The 14211-nt window shown below is 45.1% G+C and overlaps 1 protein-coding gene across 1 annotated transcript; it reads left to right on the top strand.

The window, feature by feature from the left end:
• Nucleotides 1–4148: 4148 nt before the first annotated feature.
• Nucleotides 4149–13126, top strand: LOC117844335 (uncharacterized). Its single transcript, XM_034725064.2, has 16 exons — nt 4149–4332; nt 4786–5284; nt 5691–5841; nt 5930–6037; nt 6149–6561; nt 6649–6719; nt 6882–6954; nt 7057–7133; nt 7246–7315; nt 7700–7863; nt 7941–8013; nt 8394–8524; nt 10509–10897; nt 12436–12533; nt 12653–12718; nt 12930–13126. Exons 1-16 carry the CDS (start codon nt 4165–4167, stop codon nt 13124–13126), a joined length of 2748 nt encoding a protein of 915 aa, XP_034580955.2. The 5' UTR covers nt 4149–4164.
• Nucleotides 13127–14211: the final 1085 nt, after the last annotated feature.

Here is a 14211-nt window from a genome sequence, read left to right as displayed (position 1 = left end):
TAGCTTGAAAGAACTCATTGAAGAAAAAGATAACTTTGGCGAAGTCGCCGACTTGAAAGTAAATTGCGAGTAAAGTAGATTTGTATTGATGTGTGTACATGTCTTTTCTAGACCTCGTAGGGCATATATTTATATCCTAAAATCCCAAACTCCTAGTCCTGGTCGATTACGACGAAATACAAGATTTATCTCTAAGAAACAAACTATTTAAATAAAATGACTCGTGCTAGAGTCGGACACAAGTTTAACCTTTATTAACTAACTCTATACTTACTATCTAGAAAGATCTTCAGCCGAATCTCCAAAATTCCTGATCGGATAGAATCTCCTTTCTTGTATTGGCCAGGCCCTTCTGTCTCCATCGGTTGGGTCTTCATCGACTGGGTTTCCATTGCCTTCCATTGGCTGAATCCCTCTGTTCTCATCGGCCGATCCCTTGTGACTTCATCGGCTGGACCACTGTGACTCCATCGGTTGGGCTACTGTGACTCCATTGGCTGGGCCGTGACTCCGTTGTGACTCCATCGGCTGATTCCACCAGCCGTTGTTCCTTCACTCTGTACCAGCACCTTCGCTACCTTTTGACGCCAATTTCGACACATGTCAAAAAACGGTGTCAACAGATAGATACAAAGCCGGGGTTCAAAAGTAATATTCCATTTTCCTTTTAATAACATGCACTACAAGGTGTGCCACAAGAATCACATGTCCTCAACAACTTTTTATGTGTTTGTACTTTGCAAGAAAATGCCGATGACTCTAGCTAAATAATTAACTCATCGGAGCACCAATGGATCCATATTGGACATACATATATAGGAGCTAGTGTGGTTATCCAGGATTCTTGTTAGTACTTTGATACATGTCCAGGGCTTAGTCAGCTACTTAGCATTTAGCAATAGCTCTTTAGAGTGGATTCCAAGGTATACCATACATTTTATTCTACCTCTACCTTGGAAGTAATAGAGGATGTGAATGAGTTGAAATTCACTCTCGGGGAGCAATAATGTCATATTACAAGGGATATCCTACCCTAGGCTTTGGGACTTAGCTAGCGATGCTATTGATCTACCTTGTGATAGTAACACTCTCAAGCTCTAGTAACAAAGTGAAGGGGATAGAAACACTAAAGCATCGTGGTGGGTGAATTGGATAAAACTAGAATCACTCAGAGATCACTCAACAAGATCAAGTAGCAGCGGAGATTACTCGACGGGTTTCTCAATTAGGATAACTCGGAGGTTACTCAACGAGATCAACTAGCACCAAAGGTTACTCTACAGGTTTCACAAGGAAGAGCAACTCCCTCAAAACATTACAGAGCATCCCTTTATATAGAGAGGGAAAGACACACACTTAAGACTTAAACTCTTAGGAAAGCTAAATGGATTCTTAGGAAATGACTCTAATTAATATTCTTAAACTCTAATATACATATGACTCTTGGAAAATAAAGAGATAATTAAGCAACTGAAGAGTTTTGGATTTTTGCACAACCAGCATGCACACCTTCTACTAAAATGATCATAAATCTTGACTCGAAAGTCTAAAAGATACGCCATTTGCTGCATTGAAAACTTAACTCATAGGACTTCCAACGATATAGCATATGAATGCTGAAACCAAGTAAGAGTAGATTAGTACCAGAAATCCATGAAACATAGAGGGTTTACTCCTTGCTGTTCGACTTGTGTAAACTATGACCATTTGGTGTAACTAATGGCGGGTTACTTCTTCACTTCATGGTTTATGTTCCCATGTTCTCATCACCTTGCTTGCATCTCTTGCTAAGCAGCAGCTAGCTCGAACTTAGCTTATGTGTAACACCAATACCAATGCAGATAATCTTCATATCCAACAGCTACATGCTTTTGCTGTTTTGAAGCTCTTGAGTGGACGATCCTACCCTACATTAAATTGGAGGAGGAGGGCTCTAGTTACTTGGTTTTGCATGCAGTGCATCACCTAATGAGTAAAATTGAGTTTGATGTCATGGAGATCAAACTTACCATGAAGGACATAAATCAGAAGCTTCTTAATGCACCCTACTTGATGCACATCATCCACATCAACTGCCTCCACCGCCGGTCCAGACTTCCTTCCCGACCCTCCCTCCAAGCACAACAATGGGAGAGAAGATAGCCAGAGCCCAAACCCCAAACTTCCAACCTCAATCTCCTAACGGAAATAGCTCGCTCGAGGACCCTATTGTTAGAGAAGATGGTTCTTCCTCGTCGGAGCCCAAAAAACTCATATTTAGAGAAGAGGGGGAAAAGGGGGAAACTAGTTGTAGAGAAGAGATCAACCACTCGAATTCAATAATACTTTCTACTAGTGTTGCGACACGTAGGGCAAAGGGATAGGGTCATCAGGAGAGGAAGGATAATTGTAGTGTTACGGACACGAAGGGCAAAGGGATCGGGTCATTAGGAGGGAGTGTGAAGGATGGTGTTAGTGTTGAGTCTATATAAGAAGTAAATTTTGCCAGCGGTCAACAACTAATTAATTAACGTCTAAATAGGCATCTTGCCAAGAAACCTCCAGATCCCAAGAAAAAATAACACACAAAAAAGTTTCACATGAAATTGCACATCATTGCATTGCTTGCTCTGCATCCCATTGAGTACGCCTCTTCCTCCCACCACCGCACTAACCTAGTTTCATCGAGATGTCAATTTGACGCCCCACCCTAACCCTTCCCACCAGTTATCCTCCACCACCCCGAGTGGTGGTGCCCACCCACCAATCGCATCCACTGCAAGTCTGGCCTTCTTCCCTGACCCTCACTCTAAGCCCAGCATTGGAGTTATGCTAGCCGGAGCCCTAAAGCCCAACCCAAACCTCCAACCCTTGATCTCCCAACCGGAATAGCTCACCGGAGGAACCTATTGTCAGGGAAGATGGTTCATTCTCGCTGGAGGAACCTATCGTCAGGAAGAAAGGGGCAATATCGGGTACACTCGAATTCAATATAACTTTTTCCGTGTGTTACGGACATGGAGGATAAAAGGGATTGGGTGAGGCAAAGGATAATATTAGTGTTAGGGATACGAAGGACAAATGGATAGGGTTATCGGGAAGGTAAATGATGGTGTCGGTGTTGAGTGAGTCTATAAGAAGTAAATTTTATCCATGATCATCAACTAATTAACGGAGGAATCGTCGTATAGGACGACCATATGATAAGTTACCCATGTCAGGCATCTTGGCCGCCAAACCTCCGAATTCCAAGAAAAAATTAACTTGTCACAGAACGGTTTCATGCGAAATTGCGGATCACTGTATCGCTGGCGCTCGCATCCCATCCCATCCCATCCCATATACGCCCATCTGTCCAATGATTACTTGTGGAAACCGCCGCGACAACTCAGACAAAGTATGTTCCATTCAACACCTTCATTTATTAGTAGAGCATCCATATATAGTGAAGCCGGGGTTTCAAACATCCTATCGCTGATATCTCTCCACCGATGCCAGAACTTGTTTCAGGCTGCAACATGAGCATGGACGCCCATAATCGAAGAAACATGTACTCTATTTTCGGATATAAAATATAGCAACCGAGCAGTGATTGCATGGGTTTCGTACTGCAACTGACCTGCATGTGACCAAGTAATAATATTCTGCTTTCAAAAAAAAAAGTAATAATATTCTATCAACTCAGCCAAACGAGCACCGATGACTGTTCTTTCACCTGTGCTTGCTTTTTGCAACCAAGCATCGGTAGCTGCAGTGGGAAAGATGATGAAAATCGATCCTTCAAATAAGAGAGAGAGAGAAATGAAGCATCGTTTTTTTACCACATCGCGGGTGCTTGTAATAACGCATGCAAGCTCAAAGCCAACTAGCCAGACTTTCGCCGCGGCCCGCACCTCCTGACGACGCCACGGACGGCCCGAATCCACCGGGCTCCGCATCGAACGGCTGATCTCGCCCCCGCCCAGGCTCTCCCGCCCACCCACCCTTCGTATTTCAGCCCCCGCCCCCGGCACCTGGGCAATCGCGCGCTCGCGCCTCGGCTTCTATTTCCTGCCATTTCAGTCCGTCTCGTCGGAACGGCGGCCACCCCCCCCCCCCCCCCCCCCCCACACACACACAACAAAACCCCAACCCGCGGCGCAAAACCCTAGAAGCGGCGGCGCGGTACACGTCTCGAGTTCCTCGATGGAGGAAGAAGGCGTCGCTGTCGGCTGCGGGGAGGAGGTGGTAGTGGAGCTGGAGGACGCGGTGAAGCTGCTGGTGGAGCACCTCGTGCTGCCGGCGCTGCCGCGCGGCACGCTCCTGCGGGAGGAGGCCCTGGAGCCGGAGAAGCAGGAGACCGTGGCGCGTCAGGTGAGGAGAATTTTTGGTAGTGATTTGTGCGATTGTTGGCGTTTGTGGGTTGCGACGCGGTTGGCGGTGGGGTTTTGCCGGAGGGGAGGGGAGGGGTTGCGGTTTCTCTTCGTCCGATTCGTTTCCGTTTTGCCGCGGCGCGTGCATTCGGGATTCGCGGCTTACACAAGTAATCTGTTCCGCTTAGCTTCGACTTACCTGACTAGGCAGCCATGGAGCTTGCGGCTTCTCTCGTACGATTCGTTACGGGGTGGATTTGGGTCGCGTGCTTGCCTGCTTGGGGCTTTCGGAATTCGCAGCCTCAACGTGCTGATCCGTTGTTCTGCATTGTGTTATCACACACTTGACACTTTTTTATTTTCGAAGCAACATCCACACACTTTTTTTTTGGCAGTCGCTTATTAGCTGCAACTTACCTCACGACGACGATGTGATTTTTTTGTGGTTGCGCAGATGCACGCGACGGTTCTCTTGTACAACTATTACCACCGGAAGCAGTTCCCGCAGCTCGAATTCGCCGACCCCGAGAGGTTCTGCATGACCGCCTCCCTCACCGCCGGGGACGCTCTGCTCGTGTACCTGAACCAGGTCCACGACCACCACGGCAACGGCGCGGGGGACGGGCTCTCGGTCACCGACAAGGCAGTCATCGACGCCTGCGACATTGCCGAGGCGCTCGACGCCACGAAGGACTCCCCCGAGATGACTATGTGGCCAATCTCCAAGGTCGCTGTTCTGCTTCTCGATCGGACAAAGAAGATGTGCTTGCTCGAGCATGGATCTGAAACCAAGGGCGTCTTTTCGCTCTTGGAGAAAGATATCAAGTCGGCATTAGGTGGCTCGCGTAGCAGTGACTTGTCCGTGAAGGAGTCAACTAGTAAATCCGTAGTACTTCCTTCAGAGCCGCTCGTGCTTCAGCAGATTGCATATTCAGAGGTGGAGCTCAAAACAGGTTTGTTACTATTCCCCGTTACTTTCTTGAACTTACAATATGTTGCATGTATGCTCGGATGCACCCTTAGCTCGTTATCTTCTCCTAGAGCAATTAGATGCAGCCTTGTGGCTACACCACGTACTACAGCCTACATGTTCATGCCTTAATTTGTAGAATTTTATAGAAGCTGTTTGCTATTGAAACATTATTCAATATGATATGATGCAACCAATGTTCGTGTTGAATTGTTCCTATTTGTGTGATTGATACACATGTTCCTATTTGTGTGCTTGATACATAAGTTGCGTCGGAAGTGGAACCATGTGCTTGATTTTATTGACTGCAAATTTTATGTTTGTCCGCCAATCTCACACACTCATGCATGTCTTTAATAGGTATGTCTTACACACTTATGTCTTAGTAGGTATTAATCGCACAAGCTTGCGTTTTCTTGAAGAACATCGTGTGTACTCACTGAGTAAAAAGGGAACAACTACGATGTTGTTCGTTATGCAGTATGACCAAACTGTCAATAGCAAGCTTAAGGAAATGCCAATAGAAGTTCTGATCGACAGGTTCCAAACCCTCCCCCCCCTCTTCCCAATGTCCTCCATAACTCATGTTTTTTTTGGTTCATTAACATTATTAGTGTTGCTTTGACAGGATGAGTGGTCCTGTATTTAGACGTGATCCGTATCTTGCAACGACAAATGTTGTCGAGTGCTATCATGTACTGCCATACAAGGAGGTTGTGTTAAACATCCAGAACAGGTATACATAAAATTTATTTCAACTAATTATGCATGGAAACGGTGATATCATATTGTGTCGTGCTACAGCTGTTTTGATTAATGACTAAAGATTACTCTTGACATGTTGCAGGGAATGGCCTTTGGATTGTTTATTGAGTGTGCCAAAAGAACGATTATTTCAATATGGAAAGCCTTCATCCCACTCTGAAATAGATGAAAGTTTGAAGGAACAAGAAGCCAATAGCAGGTCTAAAATGAATAAAATAGCCATAAATGTTTCATCAACTCCAAAGAAAAATAAACAGGTAGTAAAAGCAGTTGGTGATAGTGGCACCAGCGAAGACAAGAAAAACAGTAACACGAACAGCAAAAGAAAACCTGAAACCTTCATGGCCACACTTGCTACCTACACGGAGCATGGGGATGGCAAGAGCCCCACAAAAGAAACTGATTCACTTGCTGCTCCAGTTGTGGAAAGTTTAAAATTCGTGAGTGCAAAACCCACAAAATCAACAAATGGAGGGTCCATAGATTTACAAGCGAGTAAGTCTATCAATCTTACAGTACTTTGATTTTGATTTATCTGTTGTTGTTTCTCCTCCTCATAATGATTAAATCACTGGGTTTCAGGAGTCCAAATGGACAAGGACAGAACAGAGAAGCATTCTAAGAGTAGAAATATACCCCAAGATATCTTTCTGGTAAAGATGAGCTAAATTACAGTTTAACTATATGAGCTTGAGACAAAGTTGCATTCTGAAATAAGGCGTGATGTTTCTAGTTAAATACTTAACAAATGTATGCTTTATGTGTTAAATTTACCGTTGCGTGCTTCAACTTAAAGGAGTAATTATCATTTTCAGGTTCCAGATGTTGATCCTGTAACTAAGAATCATGCTTTGGAGAGCCAAAAGGAGAAAGTCGCAGAAAAGTCTGGTAAGAACAATCCTATCCGACGAAACTTGTTTTTACTATTATTGATTACTTCCATATTGGTGCTCCCAAATCTTAATCTGCATACTTCAAACTGCAATCAAGGTGGCATCACAGGTAGCATGAATAATGTTCAGAAGTACGCGACACTGCAGTTACTTCAGAAGATGCGGGATGATAGTGTATGTTACATATATTATATTCCATTTCAAAAGTTACAAGGGCTTGCTGATTATAATTCTTCTTTTCCATGATAAGCTGATGTGTATTCGTCTCAATCTATCTATGTTTCAGCTCCGTGAGCTTTGCAAACTTGGAGATCGAAGTGCTCAGTATGAAATGGAAATTCAAACAATCTTGACAGGTATTCTACCTCTTCACAACTAAATCTAGCTAAACTGGACAGTAACAGTGTGAAATCACATGGTCTTGTGGTAAACAACTTGTCCTTCCAGAAGGCAACTAAAATGTACCACTCTCTACTTTTAGGCCTTGATTGGTGGTAATTCAAACCGGTATATGTGGGGCCTTTTGCCCTGTGGATGGAGCTGGGCATTACCATCCCATCCAAACAAGGCTGCAGCATACACAATGCATTAACACAATTTAACCTCCCAAGGACAACTAGCAGAATAATTTAATTTCTATCAAGTATGTTGCTAGGATGTGGTTGTTGCTTATCAACTTCAATCTTTTTACCTCCAAATTCTATCAAGTCAAGCACTTATCATTTTCAAACCATGTGCAGAAGGGGAGATGACACCTAAAGTGACATCAATCCTAAAGAAATATGAGAATAGCTGGAACAAGATGGAAGGTGCCAATCAAACCTGCTCTAGCGAAGGATGCCAAACCATGAACATAAAGAGGAAGAAACTGAAAGAGGCCATCCTTCTACGCAACAAATGCCAGGCAAGAAACCTCATCTGATGGAGTAAATTATTACATGACCACCTCTCCGATCCTCTGTCTGACAGGAGGCCTTGCAGGAACTGGATGACATATGCCGTGACAGCAACTGGATTCTTCCAAGATACAACGTACTTCCTTCAGTTACAGGTGGTACGTGAATGATAATCACTGTCCTTTTCAAGTTCCTTCATGGCTTAGTATGAAGTCCTTGGACCATATAGGCATGTAGGCGTCAGAATGTAACGCAATCAGATTTAGGCTGTGGAGTCAGCACTTGTTGCACTGGCACACATGCTACGCTCAAGTTCCTTCATGGTTTAGAGTCAGGCTTTGATCAGTGCTTACCCAAGTTGTCTTAATACCATCCTAGACATCCTAATCATAATTTGAGTTAGTCAGATGCCCTCTTGTCACTATAACCAGAACCTCTTTTTGCTCCAGCTGGGGCAATCTTTCTCACAGCTCTTAAGAGTCTTAGTTCCTATATGTTGTTTGAGCATCCTTAACAGTTTGTATTCCTATCTTCCCAGATATGTACCAGGCCAGCGTCTACCTTACGGGCCCAGATTTCGTTTTGAGTGCCGATGGTGACAGCAAGGTCACCCCCCATGAGGCACGGGACGCTGCGGCGTCCAACATGCTGTACCAACTTCGGCAAAAGGCAATGGAAAGCTAGAAGAGTAGCAGGTCTTCACAGCTCCCCTGAATCCCTGATGTTGCAGCATTACCGGGTTTCAGCAGGCTGGAAAAAACAGTCACCACAGCTCAGAGCTGAAACATCCAGTGAGAAACGTTGTCTTGTTATGTTATTATGCTGTCTGGCACTTTGTTTGTTTTAAATTTCTGGATACTATTCGTCCTAGCTGCAGCCTGCAGGACAGATTATTCGATTAAGTAAATGAAAATTGTTTGTGAACTTAACTTTGTTCTGGTTGTGGTTGGTAGATGGTGTTTGCTCACAAACTAGTAGACATGGTTCCGTCAGCAATCATGTTAGTTGTGATACTCAATCTGTGTTTTTTTTTTTGCTGGACTATCCTGGTTTCACTTGTTACCTTGGCCCGGTCATGGTTCTTTTTTGGCTGCCTCCTGTTCATCTCCTCTGCAATGGGAATGGTACTGATAGGCATCAGTGCCAGGAAAGGTCTTTTGGTCCTTAAGCTCGTTACGGGAAATCTCTAATTTGCCGAGTGTATTTTTATTTGCCGAGTATATTCCCTCGGGCACTCGGCAAAGAGCTTTTTGCCGAGTGTTTCGCGAAAAACACTCGGCAAAGTAATAACACTCGGTAAATCAAGGTTTGCCAAGTATTTTAATTTTAGCACTCGGCAAACAAAAGGTTCGCCGAGTGTTTTATTTTTTACACTCAGCAACAAGTTTTTTCTCTTGAAAAAATGAAAAAAAAAATTGCCGAGTGCCCCAATCGGGACACTTGGCAAACCTGAAAAAATCCTACGTAACCCACCGCGCCCCCTTTCCTCCGCACCCCACCAGGCCACCACCAACCGAGCCCCACTCCGCACCCTCCCCCAGTCGGATCTGGCGCGGGGCGGTGACGGGGGCAGGTCGAGGTGGCGGCGGGTCATGGCGGCCGGTGGGGGCAGGGCGTGGCGGCTGGATCTGGTGCCCCTCCCTCCCCGTCTTCCCCGGCCGGATCTAGCGCCCTTCTTCTTCCCCGGATCTGGCACCCTTCTTCCCCGGATCCCCGGGGGGGGGGGGGGGCAGCGGCGGGGGCGGGTCGAGGCGTGGCGGGTCGAGGCGGCTGGCGCGGGCGGGTCGTGCGGCAGCGGGGCGTGGCGGCGGCGGTGTGTGCAGTGTGTGGTGGCGGTGGTGGTGGCGGCGGCCGGTGGTGCAGTGTGTGGTGGCGGTGGTGGTGGCGGCGGCCGGTGGTGCAGTGTGTGGTGGCGGTGGTGGTGCCGGCGACCGGTGGTGGTGGCGGCGGCCGGATGTTTTTTTTAATTTTTTTTGAAAAATTGGTTGCCAAGTGTTTTTTGCACTCGGCGAAGTGTTTGTCGAGTGCCCGACACAAAAACACTCGGCGAGCCGGCAGATTTTTTACCGTGTGTCATATGCCTAGGGTTACACTCGGCAAACGCTTTGCCGAGTATTTTTCGGGCTTCGTTGAGTGCCCCTGGCACTTGGCAAAGTCCCTGTGTCCGGTAGTGGCTGTATGTACGTGGGCTGTGGTATCTTAGCTAGGAGTACATGATAGAATCTACTAGAAAGAAGAGTATAGCCTGTGCCCTGCTAGTTGAAAGTACCTTCGTCGTTTTGATTCATTTGAGCCAATCAAAACATGCATGACGGTATGCAGCCACACGACCATACACAAATCTGAACAAAACAAAATCCTGATCGAGTACTCAAACTCTCAAAGTAGTCCAAGGTGAGATATGCAAAACTAGTGTGAGATGCTCACCGCCAGTGCCTTCAGCTGGCCAACTCGCAACTCGCTGGCATGTACGTGGGCCTCAGGGCCTGGACAAACGTGAGCTGTTAGATGAAACCACATATAAAATCGTCAGAGCCTAATGGCGTGCAGCCGTGGGCCGTGGCCATGCACTACAAATAGGAGTGGAACACACATCTAGAAACATGGCTTGATCATAAACCCTCCCCCTCGCTCCGCCTTCATCTCCCAGTAGGGTTTTACCCGATGGCGTCGGCATCGCGGGCGCTCCTCCTCGCCAGACTCCGGCCCCTCCCCGTCTACCGCGTCGTTCGCCCACTCGCGGCCGCTGGAAGCCTCCTTCCGGCGCGGCCTTGGCTCTCCCCTGCCGTCGCGCCTGGGACGGCGGTGGCGGGCCACGTCCTCCTCCTCCTCCTTGCCGCGGGAGAACTCGCGGCTCCCGAGCAGCCGGCCATCCAAGGAGACGGTCGCCCTCGACGTCAGGGACTCCGACTCCGAGGACACGATCTCCGATGACGATTTCGAGGAAACGGCCTCGTACGGGGCCGCCAACTCCGAAGACAAGACTTCCGACGACGACTCCTATGTTGACAAGTCCTCCTCCGGCGGCTCGCCTCTCAGGGGGTATTTGGCACACAGGAACTAAAATTTAGCCCCTATCACATCGGATGTTTGAACACTAATTAGGAGTATTAAACATTGGTTAATTATAAAAACTAATTGCACAACCCCTAGGCTAAATCGCGAGACGAATCTATTAAGCCTAATTAGTCCATGATTTGACAATGTGGTGCTACAGTAACCATTCGCTAATGATGGATTAATTAGGCTTAATAGATTCGTCTCGCGATTTAGCCTAGGGGTTCTGCTATTAGTTTTGTAATTAGCTCATATTTAGTTATCCTAATTAGCATCCGAACATCCGATGTGACAGGACTAAAGTTTAGCCCCTATCTTCCAAACACCCCTGGAAAACGAACTACGGCCACCGGCCGCCCAAGGAGACGACCGTCCCCGACGGCTGCGACTTCGAGCACTGGCTGGCCGTTATGGAGCCGCCGCCAGGTGACCGCAGCAATCCCGACGTTCCGCGAGACGAGATCGTCGACGGCTGCATCGCAACCCTTGCCCAGGTCGTCGGAAGGTATTTCTTCCCTGTCTGCTCTACTGAGCACGGAAGCAGTAGAGCATGTGGGTTCATATAGTAGTAGTGCGTGCCTAATTAAGATCACTAGATCAGCCCCTATATAATACCATGCTGTTATCATCCGCGTCATGTTATGATGCCTCCTGTTAAATTTGATTGACATCATGTTTGTCACGTGATTAAGTTTGATTCTTACCCGATCACGATGCTTAGTTTTGTTCTTTAACCCTAAAACAATCACTAACGGACTAGCTCAACATGTTTGAAATGCTACTTCTATTAATTCCCAAGTTTATCCCCTAGAAATGTAATTTGCTGAGTATTTGGGTGCTATGTATAATTATGTACCTAGAATTGCTCATTTCGTTCGGATAAAGTGTGTCCAGTTCCCAACCCCAACTACAAAACCGTTCACCAGTCAAAGGGTCAAAAATTGTTACTTCTCAACCTTGACCCTAAATTAGAATGGTTTTGGGAGATATTGCAATGACATATTGACTTTACCAACAGCTAAATAATAATTAATTTTTAAAATTTTATAAATGTCTCTAATTTTTGAAATTTACCAACATAACTTTCTGCGTGTGAACTTAAAGCATAATAGGATTACAAAATAGATAGTTCTTAAACAAAAGTAAATTATTTTCATTATGCTGATCAAGCTGAACCACCCTATATACCAAATTGATTTATGTTCTGAATAATCCCATGTGCAACTCAAACTTTCTAAAAAAAAGATAAAGTTATTTGCAAATTACCTTGGATACCATACCCTTAATTTGAAAAGGTAAATATTGCATTTAAACCACTCAAAAAATATTAAATGCATATATGAGTGTTAGAATCAATTTGCTCTAGAGGGAATTAAATTTTAAGTTAAACATTTTTATATTTGATAATTTAAAGTTTCAAGTTGAAGATAAAAAATTGGACTCTGGCCAATAGTTGATGGTTGTAAAATGAACTTTTCTCTTTAATTTACATACAATCATTTCAAATCTATCCTATAATCCAGCGTGGAAAAGGCTAGGAAGAAGATCTATTCAGTGTCAACTAGGCATTACTTTGCCTTTGGAGCCCGCATATCTGAGGAACTCTCCTATAAACTCAAAGGTGCGGTACTGCCACAAGATGGCCTTTGTAGGCAATTTTTTCTGTGACCGACTCAATGTCCTTGTTGTAATCTTATGCCATGTTCTTGCTGTAACCTTGTGTGGATAATTTATTCATAGGATTGCCCAAGGTCCCATTGGTTCTTCCTGATTCATACATGGATGCAGAAAACAAGGACTGTGGAGGTAATAACAACATTATTCTTCCTATCTGGAGTCTTCTACGATTTTCAAGTAGTTGTTTGTTCCTGTTTGGCTAGCTTATCTTATATTGACTACCCTTCATATTGTGTGTATTACGTAGTTATTATGCTATGGTCACAGTAGTTGGATACCTTGGTCATCAATAACGACTCAAGCATACGCATGCATTTGAAACCTTTCCCTTGCGTTGCAGGAGAGCCGTTTATAAATGGCAAGGCTGTTCCTTATGACCCCAAGTACCATGAGGAGTGGATGAGAAACAATAATGCAAGAGTTCAACGCAATCATAGGCCTCATAACTCTGATAGGAGTTACGTGAGAAGAGAGAATATGCAGAACTTCCAGAACAGAGATGCGCCCACCAGTGCAGCAAACTGTAGAGCCCCATGATGTTCCTCCAGTAGTGCACCATGCTAAGGGCAACATGCCACCACCACCTGCTCCATTAGCAAACAACGGTGATCCACCAACGACTTATCAGCATCATGTGCAAAGCCCTCAAGCTTGTGATACACCAGGCTCTGGACAGAATTTTCAGCAATGTGGTGCTCTTGTCCACCAAGTTGATGACAACCAAGATCGCCAAGATAACCCTGGTGGTGAAAACCAAGGTTACCCAAATAACCATGATGACAACTTGCACACTTACCAAGCCAATGCTTACAATGAGAGCAACAACAATGGACGTCAAGGGGAATGTTCATGTTACCAGAATGGCAGCGGAGCTGGTCAGCCACCTTTGCACGGTGCAAACGCGCCATCACACCAAGGTTGCTACCGAGGCCAAGCAGTGCACCACCACTACAATTGCCACGTGCACTACCATTATTACTCCTAGCAAAGTTATTTTCTTTCATCTAAGTGCAAATATAGCAGTTATGGTTATTTACATCGTCCCTATCGTCAAAAGTGTCAATAACTCTTGTCCTGTGGAACTTGTTTGCGTGTAGTTGAAGGTTCTAAATTTATCCTTCAATACTTCTATACATTATTGACACCAAACGCTTGAAGAGATCTTTCATTAAAAAAATTGAAAGTGACATCTTCAAAAGCATTTTCATGAGTTTTAGTTATGCAGGCAAAGGAGGGTAGGAAGTGAGAGCGTTCTATAGCTAGAGCAGGTGCAGATATTTTCTTTTTCGGATTTAGTCGAAATTGGTGGCTGATATTTTGTATATCCATTAGTCAAATCTATGAATGTTTCTCTCAAGGACAAACAAATATTTGTCTCAAGTAAAAAAAAAATGTTCTGCTCAAGAAAATAATTGTTCTACCAGTGCGATTTGTTATTAATGCTACACTCATTGTTCCGTCAGTCGATTTTGTAAGTGCTCCACTCAAGGTAAACATCTGCATTTCTTCTAGGGAAAAGGTGAAATGGCACACTTATAGGTAAACCTGAAAGATGTATTATTTTAGATAGAAGCTGAGACATTTTATTCATCATTTGAGGCGATTACATGCAGCTTACAAAC

The sequence above is a fragment of the Setaria viridis genome, chromosome 2 (assembly GCF_005286985.2).
Source record: "Setaria viridis chromosome 2, Setaria_viridis_v4.0, whole genome shotgun sequence".
In the NCBI taxonomy this organism is placed as follows: domain Eukaryota; kingdom Viridiplantae; phylum Streptophyta; class Magnoliopsida; order Poales; family Poaceae; genus Setaria; species Setaria viridis.
The sequence above is the reverse complement of the archived record's forward strand: the minus strand, read 5'-3'. Positions and strand labels throughout refer to the sequence as shown.

Excerpts from the sequence above, each read along its gene's own strand:
- LOC117844335 (XM_034725064.2), top strand. The coding sequence starts at position 4,165 with ATGGAGGAAGAAGGCGTCGCTGTCGGCTGCGGGGAGGAGGTGGTAGTG. Across the intron at positions 7,864-7,940 it reads TTCTACGCAACAAATGCCAG|GAACTGGATGACATATGCCG; the intron begins GCAAGAAACCTC and ends GAGGCCTTGCAG. Across the intron at positions 12,534-12,652 it reads ACTCTCCTATAAACTCAAAG|GATTGCCCAAGGTCCCATTG; the intron begins GTGCGGTACTGC and ends ATTTATTCATAG.